General features: G+C 44.6%; 1 protein-coding gene across 1 annotated transcript; it reads right to left on the bottom strand.

The window, feature by feature from the left end:
* Positions 1 to 1,859: 1,859 nt before the first annotated feature.
* Positions 1,860 to 21,975, bottom strand: LOC310855894 (choline-phosphate cytidylyltransferase B-like; the record flags this gene model as incomplete). Its single annotated transcript, XM_083761065.1, has 8 exons — positions 1,860 to 2,288; positions 3,919 to 4,107; positions 4,964 to 5,106; positions 7,487 to 7,565; positions 11,183 to 11,334; positions 15,704 to 15,820; positions 18,059 to 18,158; positions 21,871 to 21,975. 8 exons carry the CDS (start codon positions 21,973 to 21,975, stop codon positions 1,860 to 1,862), a joined length of 1,314 nt encoding a protein of 437 aa, XP_083617191.1.
* Between the last annotated feature and the right edge of the window lie 1,772 nt (positions 21,976 to 23,747).

Here is a 23,747-nt window from a genome sequence, read left to right as displayed (position 1 = left end):
CGGACGTGAAGCTATATAGACACGTCAATATGATTGGTTGTGTTTGCACGCCCACACGGTGATAGACAGACGGTCCCATCCAATCATCTACCAAGTATCTTGAAAAAAAGGAACAGCCCCGTCATCGAATTTGCTTCCGCGATCCCAGATCCCAATAAGCTGTGAAACAAATTTGTGTAGCAAGCTTCTTGGATCTGGCAGCGTCAGGTTAGCCGTGGCGTGGATGAAAGTTATTTACAGCGGTGCCCTGAGCCGAGACGGTTTGTGTTCTATCCAGTATTCTATTGTCAGGATGATTCTACAAATGTCTTCTAAACCTAAATGTTTCTATGTCAGTTGTTCTCAACCATTTTCATGTCAAGGACCCCCAGAATTATTTGTATTTGGCTGTCGACCCCCATCTGAAAATGTTGTTCTAGGGACCCCCTGGTTGCAAACATTTGAGTTAAAAACGGTCGCTCTGAAAGAATATTCAAAGATTCGCACATGTTCACGATTAAAAAAAAAGAATAGCAGATCTACAAGCTCATAGCGCGGGACTCGGTGCTGCGCTATGAGCTTGTAGATCTGCTATTTTTCAATAGCTAAAGTATAGCATAATGCTTAAAACACCAAAAGGGGTTCCCGCCCAGAATGGGTTAAAATACTGTACCATACCAACAGATTGGTTAAAACGTTTTATTCATTAAAATGAGTTCCAGGATACAGTTTTTAAAGCTTAGACTGGCAAGTCTAGTCTTTAGTAATAAGTCTTTCCACGTGGAAAGGAATGATTAATTGCACTCTCATCGTAGTGCACCTCATAACTCCATTTTTGAGGTTTTTGATTTTTTTTTCCATAAATCAGAAACTTGCTTAATGTTTCCGTCGTACAAGTTCAGATTCTCCTTATTTTTGTTTCATTTGAGCACCAGGACACACACATCCCTCAAACCTGTGTTTAAAATGTTGTGTCCTTACATACACCCATCTCCTCCCCCCATGCGCCACCAGTTTAATAACATGAATCGAAATCAAGTTATTGTACTTTTGACAACATAGTTGGCAAATTAAAGCCTTTGTTGTTTAAACTATTGCACTTCCCAGGGGCTAAAATGTTGTTTTGTTTTGAGCAATGAACTCAAAAAGGTAATTTAAGTTATTTATTCCAAAGCGGATACTGTATATTTACTGTAAGCATTGGTACTGATGTCATACGGATGTGGCATTCCAACTTTCCTGAAGGTTATTTATTCAGGGAATCTGAATAGAATTAACATTTAAACACCCTTGGCAAATACCCCCCCCCCCCCCCCCCCCTTCCTGTGTTGTTTTTGGCAGCCAATTTCTATTTTAGTTTAGTCATAGTCTTTGGAATGAAACCTCATTTAGTCGACTAAATATCATAAGATTTTAGTCGACTAAATCTACAGTTCATTTAGTCGACTAAAATGTATTTTGTCGGGCCTTGATGCCGTCGTAATGGCTGATTTTACACTTGCTGAAAATAGCCGATCTACAAGCTCACAACAGACATGAAACCAAGTGTAAAATGACTTGTCTTTTATTTATTACAGAATCTCTTGTCCACTATAGTCCCTTCCTAACATTCTAGTCTAGTTTGTATTTTGTTGATGATATTGTCAATATATTTAGTCTCAGTTTTAGTCATCGTAGCTTTCATTTAGTTTTCGTCAGTGAAAAAAAAGGCAGTCCACGAACATTTTTCGTCGACGAAATCAACACTGACAACGTTCGGTTTCTGAAGTAGGTTTCCTACTAGAATTTCCAATGGCAGGACATGACGTGACGTGAAGTTCTCCAAAACGGAGCTCCCCTTGAACACAATGATCAACATGTTACGCTAAAAAACATTATAATTACTCTTGCAACTCCTCCTCCTCCTCCTCCTCCTTCTTCCTCCTCAAGCTGCCGTTCATGTGATGCGTTGCTGCGCCGCCGCCGTCTTTGCGGGACGAGCGCCCCTGCCTCCGAGGGGAGGTCGGGGGGGGACTGGAAGGAGGAGGAGGAGGAGGAGGCCCCCCCCGTGTCCGAGGGGAGTTCGGGGCGCTGGAAGGAGAAGCAGGAGGAGGAGGCCCCTTCCGGCGGGGGGAGGTCGGGGGGCCCTTCCGGCGGGGGGAGGTCGGGGGGCCCTTCCTGTGGGGGGAGGTCGGGGGGCTGGCAGGGGGCGTGCTGGGCGAGGCGGAGGAGCGTCGTCTTCTGGTGGGACTGCTGCTGGGCGAGCCCCGGGGAGAGGAGTAGGGCGACAGAGCCTGGAGCATGCGGCCACTCTGCTCCTGGATCACGTGCTGAAACGTGCAGACGTGGACTTCATTGTCACATCACAGTTTTACAAGTAAAACAAAAAAAAGTGGGTGAAATTCAATTTTGTGCATACTGTAGTTCCCACCAGTGTGTAGAGTATAGGAGAGTGGCGACACGCTTTGATCTCGCCGCAAAGCGGGTGCCTATAGTTCCAAACATTGCTCCTATGGCTGGAACTATCCCATTGAGATAGAATGAGCACTTCTGCATTCCATTGTTACAATGGGAGTCAACGCTAGTGTCGCCACTCTCTTACTATATTACTCATATAAGAACTGTGTTTGAAAAATAAACATGTCACCCCGGCCGTTTCACTCATATGGATATGAAGAGTCAACTGACTAACGCTAATGTTACTGCTACTGAATCAGTAATATTTTCGCTAGAAACAGACTGTATCATATATGAGTGACTGACTGTCGCAAATGACACAGAGACACCTCCCTGACAATAACGCAGAGACAGCTTGTTTATTTTTGGACCACAATGCTTATATGAGACAATTTTAAGATGAGCCCATGTTATTCTCCATAGAGAAATTACTTCCGTGAACCAGGAGGGGAATCGAGGGGATGAGCGAGTGACGTCAGGACTTCGGCGCTCTATAGAAAGAACCCAATGGAACCCAATATAAAGAAGACATAAAGACATAAAAACCCACCAGCCTCTGATTGGCCTACTCCGCTCCTGTGATGCGTGCGTCACAAAAGCTTGCCTCCTCTCGAGATACCGTCCCACGCCCCAGAGAGCCGAAGGAGGCGTCTACCTTTCTGTCTACTATGGTGAGGTGCCGCCCCCCCCCCCCCCCTCGAGAGACCCGGAAAATAATTCCCGTTCATTTTCCTCATAGACTTTTCAAAAAGTATTTATTTAAAGACGCTCATGCGGACAAGGCCAACTCGAGTTGTGACAAATCATGACAATAAACACAATGTTTTGGGCTGATCAAATAATTAAAACGCGACGCGTTTTGAGCTTGTAGCTCGGCTATTTTTTGCTACGACAGTAATATAGTGGAAATATAGTAGCCCTCTCCATCGTCAAAGTTGCCCAGCAGTATTTATTTAAAGACCTTTTAAAGATATTTTTTTGCGGCTTACGCCTTTATTGATTTTTTAAGGGATAGAAAGTAGGCTGACAGGAAACGGGAGAGAGATGGGGGGATGACATGCGGTAAAGGCCGTGTCGGGTCCGGGAGTCGAACCCGCGGCACACCGCGACTGGATCACCAGTCCGGTGCCCAGACCGTTACGCTACGGCCTGGGCCATTTAAATACCTTTTAAGCGTCGTACGAAGCCAACTCTTGTCTTGACAAATCATGACAACACACAATATTTTGGACCATACAAATAATTACAAATAAGAAAAACAACAAAAAAAGGGTTGTAACCTGCCATTCTTTTCTACTTTCTAATTCTTTGTTTGGCCCGAAAAATTGTTTTTGTTGTCATGATTTGTCACGACAAGAGTTGGCTTCGTACGACGCTTAAAAGGTCTTTAAATAAAATTTAAGAAATGCCTATGGGAAAAATGCATTGGGATTCATTTCCTGGGCCACTCGTTGTTCTGAAAGGGGGCGGGACTGCGACGCTCTATAGGGAAGGCAGACCTACCCATGCTCCGTCTGGGCCAAAGAGCTCCAGGAAGTTGCCGATGAACTCCCTGGACTTCTCCTCCCACTTGTGGATGAGGTCGTGGCTCTTCTCCTCCACGCGGTGCACCAGATCCTTGGACTTCTCCTCCACCCGGTGGACCGTCTCCTTCATCTTGTCCACCTGGTTCTGCAGCCGGTATTTATTCTCCTGTGAACAGACGTTATCTAGAAGTCAAAGTCTCCCAAGAAGAGCCAAAGAGTGCTTAGTTACAGTTACTTTATTATACTTCCATTATTGGTGGGAGCGTCTCTGTGGGTGAAAGGAAAGGAAAGGTACTATGTTTACCCAGGGTAACTGGACTAAGCTCAAGAACTCATAGAACATTTCATGGTAGTGGTTCAATGCCTTGTCCAAGGGCACTTCAGTGGTGGTAATTTTAACGTGCCGGTCCGGGGATACGAACTATAGCGACCTTCCGATATCAAGACCGCTCCGCAAACCGTTCGGCCACCGCTGCCTCAATGGCCACTGGTAGTTGACAAATACAGGTATCTGTACCAGCTCACTCTAAGGCTGTTTGAACTTGGAGGCAGGGTGAGCTGGGAGCGATACATTTTGTTGACTTTATTTAGTATATTGATTAATTCATGTTTGGTTTGCTCACAGTTTGACTGTTTGGATTCTTTGCATATATATATTTATTGAAATTGTATTGTGATATTTGGTGCACTGAATAACTATAAACATTTTAAACTTATGAGCTCGTTTGGACATGAATCATTTTATCATTGTTTGATGGCGCGTCATTACAGTTAGTTTTTAGTTCCCATGTTTAGAAAATCTTCGAATATATATACTTTCAGAGCGAATGTTTTTAACTCAAATCTTTGCTTCTGGGAGGGGGTCCCTGGAACAACATATTTTCAGATGGAGGTCCGTGGCCAAATACAGATCATTCCGGGAGTCCTTGACATGGAAATCACTGACAGAAACATCTAGGTCTAGGTCTAAATGGTCTAAAACAACAGCACAATATAATGAGCGATATTTGCCTCGGTCTTACGTAAATGAATCCGACGTTCAGTTCCCGCGCCGTGTAGCCTCGCTGCAGATTGCGGCGCGCGTAGACATCGTAGTCCCTGACGATACGAGTGATCAGGTCCGACGTGGAGATGCCCTCGGTCCTCTGAGTGGCCACAAACATTCCTGTGAGACCGAGAACACACACAGAACCAATCATGATGATGATAAAAAAAAACTGATTGCATTTTGTTGCTCTGGAGAGGGAAGTCTGGAGCTCTCTGGTGGAGCGGTTGCCCCCGCGACCCGACTACGGATAAGCGGTTGAAGATGGATGGATGGACGGATGGATTGCATTTTTATAGCACTTGTTTTCTATGCACTATATGCCTACTCAAAGCGCTTTACGATGGTCCATTCATTCATACATTGGGAGGTGAAGCGGCGAACAGTATTGAGACGTATGGGGACAAAAGCTGTATGTAGAAAAATCCTTAGTATATCACAACAGAAACCAACTGTTGAAAGATGGAAGTAGATGGACAAAAGAACAATCTTTAACTGATTTATTCTTCTCAGAATGAAAAGAAAGACTCATTCTGAAAAGAATAAATCAGTTAAATCCATTAAAGATTGTCCATCTACTTCTGTTTCAACAGTTAGTTTCAATTAGGATGCATTTGTGATATATTAATAAAATAAAATAAATAAATTACATTAAAATAAAACAAGAAAACACCATAGACATCCATTGAGATGAGCATAACATGGATTATTAGTTATTATTCATGTCCTAATAACCTAATAAACGCATGACTTACAAAAGCAGACATGGCCGAATTCATGGCCAGGAGTCATTTGTCACTGAAAGGTAATGGTTGGAACGGATTCAGCACCCCAGAAAAAAACAACTATTTACACATCTCACAAGCTCATATTGGCCAATTTTAAAATGGCCTGCTTTTAGCCTATAGGCCCTCATTTCTTTCTGTGATAGTAGACACCTTTATGAACACATCTGTGAAGAAAGCTAGTGGTAAGCTTCTTTTGTTTTACAGATTTGCCACAACTTTTGCTAATTATTCCCTAACTACTTCCCACACGAATGGTGGCAACCACTGGAGGCAATGTAGGGTTCAGTGTCTTGCCCGAGGACACCTCGACATGTAGACAGAAGGAGCCGGGATTCGAACCGCCGACCCACGGATCATTGCTCTACCTCCTGAGCCACAGCCATTTCACTATGACGCACAAATGACAGCAATCACATGATCAAACATAAAATATCATTACTGAAAATGTAATTATATTCAGTTATTATCATTCTAAATCCATATGTTCCCGCTGTGCTGGAGGGCTGTGTGAGGCTTTAAGTTAAACTTTTGCTTTAATGAAATACCTGAGACCAGGCATTCACATTTATGGAAGATGTTTCTGAACATACAATACATGAATTCTATTGCTAGTTTGAACGATTCAAATGCTCTTTAATCTTAAAACAATTTAAAATAGCCCCAAACTGAAAATAGCCAATCTCACGAGCTTGTAGATGGGCTATTTTCTGTGCGCGACATGCTCTCCACCAACAGATTACTACAAACTGGCCCTTGAATGAAGTCGGGATGAACGGTGGGGAGGGGGGAAAGTTTCTGAATGCCCCCAGAGAGCCGACACAGACAGACGGCTACAATGGTGCTAAAAATAGCCTCTGGCTTGATGTGTTTTTTCAATAACAAGGCCTGCTGCTATCCTACGGTGGAAAGCCCACTGAGCTTCCCAAAAACCGCCCATTTAACACATTTTGGGCGGGAACCCTTTTCGGAGTTCTAAGCATCATGTTATGCTTTAGCTATTGAAAGTGCCGCGCTATGAGCTTGTAGCTTTTTTTTTATCGTGAAAATGTGTATGTATTCTTTCAGAGCGAACGTTTTTTTTAACTGATATATTTGCTTCTGGGAGGGTCCCTGGAACAACATATTTTCAGATGAGGGTCCGCGGCCAAATACAGATCATTCTGGGGGTCCTTGACATGAAAATGTTTGCGAACCACTGACATAGAAACACAGGGTTTTTGCAGAAAACTGTCACAGACATTTTGTAGAATCGTCTCGGGTTTAAATGGGTTAACGTAACTTAACGGCAGATTTCAGTCATCGGCGAGGTGCAGAGCTGAGCTACCTTTAGATGAGATTTAACGTAAGGAGACGTGAGCTCACCTGCTTCCTTGATGTAATTATTAACGTACGATAAGGAGACGTGAGTTCACCTGCTTCCTTGATGTAATTATTAACGTATGATAAGGAGACGTGAGTTCACCTGCTTCCTTGATGTCATTATTAACGTACGATAAGGAGACGTGAGTTCACCTGCTTCCTTGATGTAATTATTAACGTACAATAAGGAGACGTGAGTTCACCTGCTTCCTTGATGTAATTATTAACGTACAGTAAGGAGACGTGAGTTCACCTGCTTCCTTGATGTAATTATTAACGTACAGTAAGGAGACGTGAGTTCACCTGCTTCCTTGATGTAATTATTAACATACAGTAAGGAGACGTGAGTTCACCTGCTTCCTTGATGTGCTTGTAAACATCCTCTGATCCAGCAGACGTGTAAGGAATGTCATCATGAGCCACAAAGTCAATCTGTGTGAGGGGAAGATACATATGACACATTTCACAATTGAAGAACCGCATCAACGCAATTATAAAGACTGCATATTTCCATGTAAGATCTGATCTGCCACATTTTGTACAATTACAATTTAGGCATTTAGCAGACGCTCTTAATCCAGAGCGATTTACATTAAGAACCGCATCAACGCAATTATAAAGACTGCATATTTCCATCTAAGATCCGATCTGCCACATTTTGTACAATTACAATTTAGGCATTTAGCAGACGCTCTTAATCCAGAGCGATTTACATTAAGAACCGCATCAACGCAATTATAAAGACTGCATATTTCCATCTAAGATCCGATCTGCCACATTTTGTACAATTACAATTTAGGCATTTAGCAGACGCTCTTAATCCAGAGCGATTTACATTAAGCAAGAACAAAAAGCATGGCAATACATCACATACGTAAAAAGTAGTTATCATGAAACATGCATATAAGATAAGAACGTAACAGTGGAATATCTATATAATGAAACTATGCATATATACTTTATTGTGCTATGTCTACATAAATTGCTATTGTAGTGCTGTCTACATAAAATGCTATAAGTCTGCATGGAAATGCTATCAAGTCTACATAAAGTGCTATCTACAGTAAATTACATAAGTTGAGCCTTTGCATATGCCTGTAAGGTCGTCTGGGCTAGGGTGAGTGGTACGGGCCATGATGGAGTTATGATGAAGAGCTGGGTTTTCAGACTACGTACGGCGGAAGATTGGGAGTGAGGCTGCAACTTGTCTGACTGATGCTGAAACACTTATGCATGCTTTTGTATCATCTAGTCCAGGGGTTCTCATCGTCTTTGGCTGGCCGGGGACCACCCGGAAATGCTTCGGCCATGTCTCGCGACCCCCGCCCCACCCCCCTCCCCACCAACCAATACAAATTGACCGCTACAATAACCTTAATAATAGAGAAAACACATCATAAATAAATACTGAAACCAGATATAATCATTAAGGAAAGTGTATCAGCATACAGTATACTTAGCCTTAGTGTACAAGGTTTCTGCACATTTCTAAAGTTACAATTTATAGACCTTTAAGACCAAATAGTCAAATAGTACGTAAGAAAGAGGCAAACATTGTGAAAATAGCCGAACTACAAGCTCACAAAGTTTGGCTATTTTCACTATATTTATCTATGGAACTACCACACTAAATGCAATGCCTACCATTGCTTTTCAGAGTGGGGCTCCCACCTTGTTAATGTATGATTAGTTCTCCCCATCCACATCTAATCTGACAGACGCGTCAGATCGCAGCGCAACGCGTTGTGGGCTTGTAGATCGGCTATTTTCAGCATGCAACTAATTGTAAAATGACTTATACTGGACCTCTTGTCCACTAGTCCCTTCCTAACACCTCAGTCTAGTTTTTAATTTGTCGACGAAATTGTCAGTATATTTAGTTTTAGGCGACGTAATCAACACTGGGGGTCCGGGGAGCGTTACCTTGTGCTTCTTAACCCATTCTGAACGGGAACCCATTTTGGTGTTAGCATCATGTTCTTGAGGAAGTCAGGGAGCATTACCTTGTGCTTCTTGAGGAAGTCGGGGAGCGTTACCTTGTGCTTCTTGAGGAAGACGGGGAGCGTTACCTTGTTCTTCTTGAGGAAGTCAGGGAGCGTTACCTTGTGCTTCTTGAGGAAGTCGGGGAGCGTTACCTTGTTCTTCTTGAGGAAGTCAGGGAGCGTTACCTTGTTCTTCTTGAGGAAGTCAGGGAGCGTTACCTTGTTCTTCTTGAGGAAGTCAGGGAGCGTTACCTTGTGCTTCTTGAGGAAGACGGGGAGCGTTACCTTGTTCTTCTTGAGGAAGTCGGGGAGCGTTACCTTGTGCTTCTTGAGGAAGTCGGGGAGCGTTACCTTGTTCTTCTTGAGGAAGTCGGGGAGCGTTACCTTGTGCTTCTTGAGGAAGACGGGGAGCGTTACCTTGTTCTTCTTGAGGAAGTCGGGGAGCGTTACCTTGTGCTTCTTGAGGAAGTCAGGGAGCGTTACCTTGTTCTTCTTGAGGAAGTCGGGGAGCGTTACCTTGTTCTTCTTGAGGAAGTCGGGGAGCGTTACCTTGTTCTTCTTGAGGAAGTCGGGGAGCGTTACCTTGTTCTTCTTGAGGAAGTCGGGGAGCGTTACCTTGTTCTTCTTGAGGAAGTCGGGGAGCGTTACCTTGTGCTTCTTGAGGAAGACGGGGAGCGTTACCTTGTTCTTCTTGAGGAAGTCGGGGAGCGTTACCTTGTGCTTCTTGAGGAAGTCGGGGAGCGTTACCTTGTGCTTCTTGAGGAAGACGGGGAGCGTTACCTTGTGCTTCTTGAGGAAGTCGGGGAGCGTTACCTTGTTCTTCTTGAGGAAGTCGGGGAGCGTTACCTTGTTCTTCTTGAGGAAGTCAGGGAGCGTTACCTTGTTCTTCTTGAGGAAGTCGGGGAGTGTTACCTTGTGTTTCTTGAGGAAGTCAGGGAGCGTTACCTTGTTCTTCTTGAGGAAGTCAGGGAGCGTTACCTTGTGCTTCTTGAGGAAGTCGGGGAGCGTTACCTTGTTCTTCTTGAGGAAGTCGGGGAGCGTTACCTTGTTCTTCTTGAGGAAGTCGGGGAGCGTTACCTTGTGCTTCTTGAGGAAGACGGGGAGCGTTACCTTGTTCTTCTTGAGGAAGTCGGGGAGCGTTACCTTGTGCTTCTTGAGGAAGTCGGGGAGCGTTACCTTGTGCTTCTTGAGGAAGACGGGGAGCGTTACCTTGTGCTTCTTGAGGAAGTCGGGGAGCGTTACCTTGTTCTTCTTGAGGAAGTCGGGGAGCGTTACCTTGTTCTTCTTGAGGAAGTCAGGGAGCGTTACCTTGTTCTTCTTGAGGAAGTCGGGGAGTGTTACCTTGTGTTTCTTGAGGAAGTCAGGGAGCGTTACCTTGTTCTTCTTGAGGAAGTCAGGGAGCGTTACCTTGTTCTTCTTGAGGAAGTCGGGGAGCGTTACCTTGTGCTTCTTGAGGAAGACGGGGAGCGTTACCTTGTGCTTCTTGAGGAAGTCGGGGAGCGTTACCTTGTTCTTCTTGAGGAAGTCGGGGAGCGTTACCTTGTTCTTCTTGAGGAAGTCAGGGAGCGTTACCTTGTTCTTCTTGAGGAAGTCGGGGAGTGTTACCTTGTGTTTCTTGAGGAAGTCAGGGAGCGTTACCTTGTTCTTCTTGAGGAAGTCAGGGAGCGTTACCTTGTTCTTCTTGAGGAAGTCGGGGAGCGTTACCTTGTTCTTCTTGAGGAAGTCGGGGAGCGTTACCTTGTGCTTCTTGAGGAAGACGGGGAGCGTTACCTTGTTCTTCTTGAGGAAGTCGGGGAGCGTTACCTTGTGCTTCTTGAGGAAGTCGGGGAGCGTTACCTTGTGCTTCTTGAGGAAGACGGGGAGCGTTACCTTGTGCTTCTTGAGGAAGTCGGGGAGCGTTACCTTGTTCTTCTTGAGGAAGTCGGGGAGCGTTACCTTGTTCTTCTTGAGGAAGTCAGGGAGCGTTACCTTGTTCTTCTTGAGGAAGTCGGGGAGTGTTACCTTGTGTTTCTTGAGGAAGTCAGGGAGCGTTACCTTGTTCTTCTTGAGGAAGTCAGGGAGCGTTACCTTGTGCTTCTTGAGGAAGTCGGGGCTGAGCGTCCAGGGAGCGTCCCGCACCACCTCGTCCACGTAGCGGCAGTGTCTCAGAGCCTCGTAGCGCTCGTCTTCCGTCATCACCGTGAAGCCTTTGTACTTGTGGGTGAGTTCGTCGCTGCAGACTGGAGAGATACGCACACACACGCACACGCGCACACGCACACACACACACACACACACACACACACACACACACACACACACACACACACACACACACACACACACACACACACACACACACACACACACACACACACACACACACACAGACGATGCGTTGACGTGCGAAGAACAGGGCTGTCACGATTATGACAATTATACTACGGGGATATTAGGCTACCGTATATGTATTTAGGCCCTCATTTGTAAAGTAAATGTACATACCGGTATATGAAATATAGAAGCGAAAAGAAATACTGGTGAAATGAATGTTTGAGGGAAAGGAAAACACCCTTGGCGGCGATAAGAGGTCAGCGCCACACTGTTGTAACGTTGTGACCTGTTGTAACGCTGTGACCTGTTGTAACGCTGTGACCTGTTGTAACGTTGTGACCTGTTGTAACGTTGTGACCTGTTGTAACGCTGTGACCTGTTGTAACGTTGTGACCTGTTGTAACGCTGTGACCTGTTGTAACGTTGTGACCTGTTGTAACGTTGTGACCTGTTGTAACGTTGTGACCTGTTGTAACGTTGTGACCTGTTGTAACGTTGTGACCTGTTGTAACGTTGTGACCTGTTGTAACGTTGTGACCTGTTGTAACGTTGTGACCTGTTGTAACGCTGTGACCTGTTGTAACGTTGTGACCTGTTGTAACGTTGTGACCTGTTGTAACGTTGTGACCTGTTGTAACGCTGTGACCTGTTGTAACGTTGTGACCTGTTGTAACGTTGTGACCTGTTGTAACGTTGTGACCTGTTGTAACGTTGTGACCTGTTGTAACGCTGTGACCTGTTGTAACGCTGTGACCTGTTGTAACGTTGTGACCTGTTGTAACGTTGTGACCTGTTGTAACGCTGTGACCTGTTGTAACGCTGTGACCTGTTGTAACGCTGTGACCTGTTGTAACGCTGTGACCTGTTGTAACGTTGTGACCTGTTGTAACGTTGTGACCTGTTGTAACGTTGTGACCTGTTGTAACGTTGTGACCTGTTGTAACGCTGTGACCTGTTGTAACGTTGTGACCTGTTGTAACGTTGTGACCTGTTGTAACGTTGTGACCTGTTGTAACGTTGTGACCTGTTGTAACGTTGTGACCTGTTGTAACGCTGTGACCTGTTGTAACGCTGTGACCTGTTGTAACGTTGTGACCTGTTGTAACGTTGTGACCTGTTGTAACGTTGTGACCTGTTGTAACGTTGTGACCTGTTGTAACGTTGTGACCTGTTGTAACGCTGTGACCTGTTGTAACGCTGTGACCTGTTGTAACGTTGTGACCTGTTGTAACGTTGTGACCTGTTGTAACGTTGTGACCTGTTGTAACGCTGTGACCTGTTGTAACGCTGTGACCTGTTGTAACGTTGTGACCTGTTGTAACGTTGTGACCTGTTGTAACGCTGTGACCTGTTGTAACGCTGTGACCTGTTGTAACGTTGTGACCTGTTGTAACGTTGTGACCTGTTGTAACGTTGTGACCTGTTGTAACGTTGTGACCTGTTGTAACGCTGTGACCTGTTGTAACGCTGTGACCTGTTGTAACGTTGTGACCTGTTGTAACGTTGTGACCTGTTGTAACGCTGTGACCTGTTGTAACGCTGTGACCTGTTGTAACGCTGTGACCTGTTGTAACGCTGTGACCTGTTGTAACGCTGTGACCTGTTGTAACGCTGTGACCTGTTGTAACGTTGTGACCTGTTGTAACGTTGTGACCTGTTGTAACGTTGTGACCTGTTGTAACGTTGTGACCTGTTGTAACGTTGTGACCTGTTGTAACGTTGTGACCTGTTGTAACGCTGTGACCTGTTGTAACGTTGTGACCTGTTGTAACGTTGTGACCTGTTGTAACGTTGTGACCTGTTGTAACGCTGTGACCTGTTGTAACGTTGTGACCTGTTGTAACGTTGTGACCTGTTGTAACGTTGTGACCTGTTGTGACCTGTTGTAACGTTGTGACCTGTTGTAACGTTGTGACCTGTTGTAACGTTGTGACCTGTTGTAACGCTGTGACCTGTTGTAACGTTGTGACCTGTTGTAACGTTGTGACCTGTTGTAACGCTGTGACCTGTTGTAACGCTGTGACCTGTTGTAACGTTGTGACCTGTTGTAACGTTGTGACCTGTTGTAACGTTGTGACCTGTTGTAACGTTGTGACCTGTTGTAACGTTGTGACCTGTTGTAACGTTGTGACCTGTTGTAACGTTGTGACCTGTTGTAATGTTGTGACCTGTTGTAACGCTGTGACCTGTTGTAACGCTGTGACCTGTTGTAACGTTGTGACCTGTTGTAACGTTGTGACCTGTTGTGACGTTGTGACCTGTTGTGACGTTGTGACCTGTTGTAACGTTGTGACCTGTTGTAACGCTGTGACCTGTTGTAACGCTGTGACCTGTTGTAACGTTGTGACCTGTTGTAACGCTGTGACCTGTTGTAACGCTGTGACCTGTTGTAACGCTGTGACCTGTTGTAACGCTGTGACCTGTTGTAACGTTGTGACCTGTTGTAACGCTGTGACCTGTTGTAACGTTGTGACCTGTTGTAACGCTGTGACCTGTTGTAACGCTGTGACCTGTTGTAACGTTGTGACCTGTTGTAACGCTGTGACCTGTTGTAACGCTGTGACCTGTTGTAACGCTGTGACCTGTTGTAACGCTGTGACCTGTTGTAACGCTGTGACCTGTTGTAACGTTGTGACCTGTTGTAACGTTGTGACCTGTTGTAACGCTGTGACCTGTTGTAACGTTGTGACCTGTTGTAACGCTGTGACCTGTTGTAACGCTGTGACCTGTTGTAACGCTGTGACCTGTTGTAACGCTGTGACCTGTTGTAACACTGTGACCTGTTGTAACGCTGTGACCTGTTGTAACGTTGTGACCTGTTGTAACGTTGTGACCTGTTGTAACGTTGTGACCTGTTGTAACGTTGTGACCTGTTGTAACGTTGTGACCTGTTGTAACGTTGTGACCTGTTGTAACGTTGTGACCTGTTGTAACGCTGTGACCTGTTGTAACGTTGTGACCTGTTGTAACGTTGTGACCTGTTGTAACGCTGTGACCTGTTGTAACGCTGTGACCTGTTGTAACGTTGTGACCTGTTGTAACGTTGTGACCTGTTGTAACGCTGTGACCTGTTGTAACGCTGTGACCTGTTGTAACGCTGTGACCTGTTGTAACGTTGTGACCTGTTGTAACGTTGTGACCTGTTGTAACGCTGTGACCTGTTGTAACGTTGTGACCTGTTGTAACGTTGTGACCTGTTGTAACGTTGTGACCTGTTGTAACGCTGTGACCTGTTGTAACGCTGTGACCTGTTGTAACGTTGTGACCTGTTGTAACGCTGTGACCTGTTGTAACGTTGTGACCTGTTGTAACGCTGTGACCTGTTGTAACGCTGTGACCTGTTGTAACGCTGTGACCTGTTGTAACGCTGTGACCTGTTGTAACGTTGTGACCTGTTGTAACGCTGTGACCTGTTGTAACGTTGTGACCTGTTGTAACGCTGTGACCTGTTGTAACGCTGTGACCTGTTGTAACGTTGTGACCTGTTGTAACGCTGTGACCTGTTGTAACGTTGTGACCTGTTGTAACGCTGTGACCTGTTGTAACGCTGTGACCTGTTGTAACGTTGTGACCTGTTGTAACGTTGTGACCTGTTGTGACGTTGTGACCTGTTGTAACGTTGTGACCTGTTGTAACGTTGTGACCTGTTGTAACGTTGTGACCTGTTGAAGCCATTTAGCACGGCGAGGCGCCACATAATATTTGATGTAGCGAGAACGGCGGTAATGGTCCGCGGGCCACTTTCGGCCCTGACGCGCGGGCCATGCATCGTGCACATGCACATGTATGTACTGTATACTATACGCAGCACATGCGTTGCATTGCATACAGGCAGCGACTTGTTGAATGGAGTCACGCAGGGGGACAGTAGTTTGTAACCGACGCGTGTTCGTGCGCACGGCACGCGCACATTTTACGCCAATAAAAAAAGACTATATGCCGAATGTCCCACTTTAACCCATTCTGAACGGGCACCCATTTTGGTGTCGGCATCATGTTATGCTTTAGCTATTGAAAAACAGCAGATCTACAAGCTCATATCGCGCCACCGAGTGGCGCGATACGAGCTTGTAGGTCTGCTATTTTTTTTTTTAATCGAAGAACGACTGACATTTTTAGAATCTGATCTCAGGTCAGAATGGGTTAATCAGACCAGTGTGTGTCCAGTGGAAACCTCGTATGAATCTGATCTCAGGTCAGAATGGGTTAAACAAAACAAGCCTGTCGGCTGCCGGGCTAATAGTTGATATGGGTGAAATGACATACTTTACATACCTCCTACGATCAGGTGTGTGTTAGGGAACAGGTTCTTGGCCTGCATCAGAGCGAGGGCATGTCCCGAGTGGAACAGGTCGAAGATCCCATCCGCGTACACCCGCACCGGCCGGTGAGCTATACAAGAGAAGAGACCACATACTGTACGTAAATAGGACAATAATGACATGATACATTAATGTCCTGTTCTAAATGAAGGGATTGGTCGCCAATAAATATGTGACCAGACCAGTGTGCAAATTCCAGCTTTTCACCAGAGGAGTTAACTTTATTTTTTTCTTTTTTCAAAATGGGTTAATAGCACAGGCAGACTGTTCACATACTAGAGCATGTCTGAAATAAGTGTCTGAAATAACTGAAATCAACATGTAAATATGAAATAAATGTTTAAACATGTAGCTAGGTATAATGTTAGAGACCACAGAAGTGAACCTTTAAAGCCTGTTTTCTCAACTCGCTGTTTCCTGCAAGCCATATCTCCAAAACTGGTGGGCTAAACTGAACCAATATGTCAATTTCAAGCTATGATTCCCTGCTTTCACATGACATGAGAAAATTCACACAAATCCAATGGCAGTCCCTCAGTCAACTTTGGTCACATATAACAGTTAGTTTGGCTCAATCAACAAATCATAAAATCTACAGTACACATAAAAGAAATTGATAATGAATCTCTTCGTTTCCTTGACACAATTATTGTGCCTCAATACATACATTACAAACCCTGTGCAAAGTTCGAATGGGCGTGTGGTTATATAAAACAGTTTACACAGGGCACAGAAACAAAAGTTATCGGTTTTATAGTGTTCAGACTTCAGTCTTTCCAGATGAACTTGACTGGAAATGTTCCACAAGAACACAAGGTGTGTACACTACAGAGTATAAGAACACAAGGTGTGTACACTACAGAGTATAAGAACACAAGGTGTGTACACTACAGAGTATAAGAACACAAGGTGTGTACACTACAGAGTATAAGAACACAAGGTGTGTACACTACAGAGTATAAGAACACAAGGTGTGTACACTACAGAGTATAAGAACACAAGGTGTGTACACTACAGAGTATAAGAACACAAGGTGTGTACACTACAGAGTATAAGAACACAAGGTGTGTACACTACAGAGTATAAGAACACAAGGTGTGTACACTACAGAGTATAAGAACACAAGGTGTGTACACTACAGAGTATAAGAACACAAGGTGTGTACACTACAGAGTATAAGAACACAAGGTGTGTACACTACAGAGTATAAGAACACAAGGTGTGTACACTACAGAGTATAAGAACACAAGGTGTGTACACTACAGAGTATAAGAACACAAGGTGTGTACTACAGAGTATAAGAACACAAGGTGTGTACACTACAGAGTATAAGAACACAAGGTGTGTACACTACAGAGTATAAGAGCACAAGGTGTGTACACTACAGAGTATAAGAACACAAGGTGTGTACTACAGAGTATAAGAACACAAGTGTACACTACACTGACTACAGAGTATAAAGATAATGGCACAAGAACACAAGGTGTGTACACTAAAGATAATGGTAGAGAACAGTGAAGTTCTTCATATTGTCTCTGTCGGGTGGAAATGTTACTTTTCAGGAAAAGTAGCAGGTCTACTACAATTGCTGTACAAAAGCTGTCGATGATGTCTTGCATAATTATTGTTTAACCCATTCTGAACGGGAACCAATTTTGGTGTTAGCATCATGTCATGCTTTAGCTATTGAAAAATAGCAGATCTACAAGCTCATATCGCGCCACCGAGTGGCGCGATACAAGCTTGTAGGTCTGCTATTTTTTTTTAAATCGAAGAACGACTGACATTTTTTAGAATCTGATCTCAGGTCAGAATGGGTTAATCAGACCAGTGTGTGTCCCAGTGGAAACCTCGTATGAATCTGATCTCAGGTCAGAATGGTTTAAATGTCTGTAGTTAGTGTAGTAGTATACAGTAGGGCATTCATTTACGCAAAAAACACAAAAGGTTTGAAGATGGAGATATGGGGGTTTCTGCCCGACAGCAACGATATGCTACTTACTTACATATTCACTGTTGATAGTTTGTATAAAGAATATCCATTCACAGAGTCATTGGCGATACGTGTATATTTATGGGTATTTTCACTGTAAAATCCAGTGTTCATTTAGCTCTGAGAGAGTGCACAAATACAAGCAAAGGGACTGCAACGAAATGGTTACATTTCGACACTCTCAAGAGTAAAAAAAAAATTAATGTACGACTTGAACACACAGAACTTTACTGTGCATAATAGACGTTTATCTTATCAGAGATGAGTTCTCAGAGATAATGGTGGAAGACAGAGATGGAGAAGGCTTTGCCCTACCTGGCGTGCCTCTACGTGCCTGGCCAACGGTCAGCTTGTCGTGCGGGACATCTGTCTCGTAGCCCGTAGCCTTCGCGAAGGCGGCTGGCTGGCTTAGAGTCTGAGAGGAGATGGGGTGGGGGGGGGGGGGGGGGGGAGAAGAAATGAAAGCGTCATGTACAGTCATAAACATCTGAGGGCTGAAAGCACTAAATAACAGCCCTGGGTACAGACCTGGGTACAGACCTGGGTACTAGTGATGAAAGCACTAAATAACACAGCCCTGGGTACAGACCTGGGTACTAGTGATGCTTGCGGAACTCGACTTCGTCTCGTTCCTGACCGCATCCCTGTTGTGGCAATAATCACGTTAACCCACACCCTCTCGTGTAATATTGCTTAAAGGAGAATTCCATACTAAAAGGCTTTCTTACCTTTCTTTGTAGTTGTTACGTCCCCACCAAAGAGGTTCAGGTGTTATTTTGTGCAAAAGCTCCTTATTGGCTATTTCCCCTACCATAAGCCCTACATGAATTGCATTGAATTGAATGGGGCTATGGGGTGTTGTGCTAATTCGGTTATTTCCATCGCTCAAAATTATAATTTCTTTGTATATATCCTCTCTTCATAATGTAAATAATATCCCAAGTGGCACACTTTACTACTTCTTTCGATGGAAATAAGCAAATTAGCATAACACCCCATCAATTCCCATTCAATGCAATGCAATTCATTGAGGGCTTATGGTAGGGAAAATAGCCAATAAGGAGTTTTTGCACAAGAAAACACCTGGACCTTTTTGGTGGGGACGTAACAACTACAAAGAAAGATAAGAAAGCATTCTAGCATGGAATTCTCCTATAAGCATAGCCTTAGACCAAAGGAACCCCAATCGGTCCATTTGGTTCCATTTGTACACCGACTCTCAGGCCCCCAGTAGTACAACGCATTGCAACTGTGAGCTTGTACTGTAGATCGTCAAATTTCGCCCCCAGAACAGGGATGCCAGTGTCCAAAGCAGTAAAGTAGAAAACAGCAGCCTATAGTGAGCCTACAATTTAAGAAGACAAGGACAACACTCCAGATTTCACCATTAATCACCACTCTCCCAATATGTAAATCAGGTATCGGCAACCAGACAGTGGCCTTGTGGGTTAGAGTGTCCGCCCTGAAACTGGGAGGTCGGGGGTTCGATCCTGGTCATACCAAAGACTGATTCCCGAGCGCGTCGCACACTGTGGGCGGCTCACCGCTCCAAGAGATGGGTCGAATGCAGAGAACAAATTTCACAGTGTGTGACTAAGCGTACGACTTTGATAGGCACAGGTGTTTCTTTTTCTTTTTATACATTTTTATCCCAACGATTTCGCAACCCTTTTTTTCACCCAGTGTCAATTATCTAATGTAATCCTGGGCGCTATACACTTCCTCTGCCAACCTGGGGAGAGCAGCGGACTGACCTCATGCTTCCTTCTATGCATGAGGAGTCCAAGGAGTTATTTTCACCTGACAGGGGGGAGTTTCCCCGGGTTGGACGTAGCGCGTGGAAGGAACACGTTATTCCAGCCAGTGCCTTTCCCCTCCATCAGGCGCCCCGGCTGGCCAGGGGGAGGCAGTTTATAGAGACCAGGATTACTGCATGCTTTTTGTGAGGGTACCTAGGACACACGGGGAGAACATGCAAACTCCACACAGAAAAGGGTCTTTCGCCAACCCCGCCTCGGGTATGGGCACTGATGACGTGGAGGAGAGAACACGCCCCCAGCGCCCACAACAGGAATCGAACCCAGGACCTTCTTTCTAGCTGTGAAGCGACAGCGCTACCGACCCCCAGCATTGGCACAGGGGATCACTGTCTGGCACACAGGCATACTGTAAGTGTGTGAGATAGGATTTTTCCTTGAAAATAAAATATGTTTAAACAAAATAATTTAGTCAATTTGATTCAGTTTCACGATTTACATTCTGTATGCAAATTACAACCTGCACATAATTCTACATGCATTTAAACTCTGAACTCTTGACTGGGGAGGGAGTCTGGGAGATAGGGAGGGTTATTGCTTTTGAGTCGACCATTACGTCCCGAAGAAAATATTTAAAAGGAAAAGTTACGGTTATGTATATGGAGATATATTATTTGTGTCATATAATGAAATGTAACGTTGACATGGCACATCAAGAAAATAAAAACATGGCACATCATGTCAAAGAGGTTGCCAACCAACCCCAACCAACAAGAACCAACCCCTTGAATTGTAAATAATGAATATATAAAATGTATTTATGTTTAGTTTGCTTAACGTGTCGTGACCTTTCCCCAGAGGAGATTACACAGGTCCATATAACCATAAACATGAGGGTTATGTAAAAGACATGTTGGGAAAGACCCATGCTGATATGACATCACCACACCACCATGTTAAAACCTCCCACAGTCAGTCATTCCTCTAGTACAGTTCTTCTCTTCATTTCAAGGACCAAATGGACCTGTATGGGTCCATTTGGTGCTTCTACACTGTTAGAGTCACTCTGTCTAAGACTCTTAACCTGTGGGTCGGGACCCCCAGGGACCCCCCCACAATGCCCACATGATTTTGGAGGGGTCCTCAGATTAACAGTGAAGTGGCAATTAAAGGGCTTTTCATATACCTCGACCAAAAAATTGAGAATAGAGAAAGACCATTAGTAATGGTCCATTACTGCATCAAAAGTAGCGTAATGAACAAACTATACTATTGTGAAAATAGCAGATCTACAAGCTCACACTGCGAGGCGTTGCGAGCTTGAAGATCTGCTATTTTCCACAATATTTACAAACCGAATTCCAAATCCTTGTCAGTGTGAGGGGTCCCCACTCCCAGTTCACGACAGGAAGCAGGCACATCTCCAGGAATTCTACAGGTTGCTGGTCAAAAATACGTGCAATGAAAAAGGAAGGGACGTCCGCACACTGAATTGAAGCTCCCAGGAAGATTCTTTATTTGTAACAACGTTTCAACGTTTGGGCCAACGTTTGGGCCACTGTGGGTCTACGTCAGCTACCTGACGAAGACCCACGGTGGGTCTACGTCAGCTACCTGATGAAGACCCACGGTGGGTCTACGTCAGCTACCTGACGAAGACCCACGGTGGTCGAAACGTTGTTACAAAAAAAGGGTCCCCAGATCAAACATGATCATTTTGGGGGTCATGGCCTGAAAGGGTTGAGAATTGGTCTAAGAAGGGTTAATTTCTTTCCTAAACAATCAATCATTTAGCTGGGGTCCCACTGGAAATGACGCCTGGGGGGTCCACACTCCGGACCCCACTTTGAGAAGCACCGTTGACAACATAAACGTGTTTAAATCAATGGGTCCCACACTTAGTTTATCTCCTGTTGTACATCAAATTGTTTGTGAACATCAAACTGTATAACTACCGGTAGTTGAACAAGATAAGAACAGTGTGTGTGTGTGTGTGTGTGTGTGTGTGTGTGTGTGTGTGTGTGTGTGTGTGTGTGTGTGTGTGTGTGTGTGTGTGTGTGTGTAATAATAATCATAACAATAAATCAATAATTATAAAATTCAGTAGTTCAATCATGTTGTGTTTTCTTTGATTAGCTCTGGTCCATAGCAGTAAAAGAGCTATAGTCGTCCCATGCAGTCAGTCAATAGGCTACTTTCAGTGAAAACACAACACAAAATGTACAAAATGACAGTTATATAACAAGACTATCATCTCAACACTCACTCAGCAGATCAGATCTACAGGCGTGTTGACAGTTGAAGTGTGATGTTATGTTGGGGAATTAAGTTTGTGGACAATTAAAAGCATGCTCTCTCTCTCTCTCTCACCTTCCTCGGTGTTCTCCTGCTGGTCTGAGCCGCTCCTCCTGTCTGTGCAGACGCGTTGTTTGAACCCCCTTGTTGGCCGCGACCACCGCGTCTCCTACCGACCATGATGGATGAATGATCTGATCGTCTTCTTGTTTGTTTACAATGAAGCTGTTCACTCACTGTGTGTGTCCACCTGTCCACTTGACTCCACACTAAACTAGCCTATACTATAACCAAGTGAACGCACTGCCCTGTTGTTGCACAGGGCACAACGTGTCTGTGTCTGTAATGTGTCACAGTGCAGCGTGTGTGTGGGTGTGTGTGTGTGTGTGTGTGTGTGTGTGTGTGTGTGTGTGTGTGTGTGTGTGTGTGTGTGTGTGTGTGTGTGTGTGTGTGTGTGTCTTCAGTCAGTGTGCACATCACACCATGCTGGCTGACTGACTGACCCTGTGCTGCTGCTGACGGGGGGAAACTAGCTGGCTGGGCAAAGTTCAAGCCATAGTCATACAGCCAGAGAGAGGGAGGGAGAGAGAGGGGGGGAGAGAGAGAGGGGGAGAGAGGGGGGAGAGGGAGGGAGAGAGGGAGAGAGAGAGAGAGAGAGAGAGAGAGAGAGAGAGAGAGAGAGAGAGATCATGCACTTCCACACCGCATGGACTGGAGAATAGAGAAGTGACTCAAGTGAGTCATGTGATCAAACTACGTGTCACTGCATGTCACTGCTATAGACCGATTCCGTACCGGTCTCATGGTCGCAGCCTACGTATTTCCTGTAGGCGGACTCGACATAGCTGCGGGAGTAAAACCCTCACCAGGCGCACCTCTTCCACTACAGTGAACGGCAGAGTGACTGATTTTAGTTTGCCTCAAACTTTACTCCTTTACCTGCTTTTTTACTAACACTAACATTACAAAAATGCCCAGAACATCGAGATGAACCTGTGTAGTTTATGGCTGCTCCAACAGTAGTGGCAACATAAAAAAAAAAAAAAAAAACGGAATGTCTAATATCCACCTCGGTGGCGGAGACCAGAGCCATTGAGTAATGGTTGAGACAAAGCAGTGAAGGGTCCTGAAAGATACGTAATTTCCCAATACCCAATCTTTCTGTTTTATGAACACAAGGCTGCTGTATTTTATACCTCATACTAAGCATTTAAAGTATGAGGTATAAAGTACAGCAGCCTTGTGTTAATAAACAGAAAGATTTGGTATTGGGTAAGACTTGCGTTATGTATCTTTCACTGCTTTGTCTCAACCATTACTCAATGGCTCTGGTCTCCGCCACAGCGGTGGATATTAGACATTCCGTTTTTTTTTTTTTTTTATGTTGCCACTACTGTTGGAGCAGCCATAAACTACACAGGTTCATCTCGATGTTCTGGGCATCTTTGTAATGTTAGTGTTAGTAAAAAAGCAGGTAAAGGAGTAAAGTTTGAGGCAAACTAACATCAGTCACTCTGCCGTTCACTGTAGTGGAAGAGGTGCGCCTGGTGAGGGTTTTACTCCCGCAGCTATGTCGAGTCCGCCTACAGGAAATACGTAGGCTGCGACCATGAAACCGGTACGGAATCGGTCTATAGGTTCACAGGTATGTGTACATACAGTGTATGATCTGTGTAGTAGTTTATTTTTATTTTTGTATGGATCAATCAATTTATCAACCAATGAATCAATCCATCGTCAAATGGTCAGTCAAGTCAAGATCGGATCCGCTTTTATTAATAATCGATTCATTCTGCCAATTGACTGGTGAAGTAATATAAAATAGGCTACATACAGAACACATAGGATAATTGGCCAGGAATTATTCCATGCACATGGTTAATTATTATTAATGATAGCCTCATTATAGCTCATGCACTTCCAGTATTGGCTGACATTGTTGTTGCAATAAT

Source organism: Protomyctophum parallelum, assembly GCF_964188405.1.
Source record: "Protomyctophum parallelum genome assembly, chromosome: 1".
In the NCBI taxonomy this organism is placed as follows: Eukaryota; Metazoa; Chordata; class Actinopteri; order Myctophiformes; family Myctophidae; genus Protomyctophum; species Protomyctophum parallelum.
Note: the sequence above shows the minus strand (reverse complement) of the source record. Positions and strands in the feature narration are given on the sequence as shown.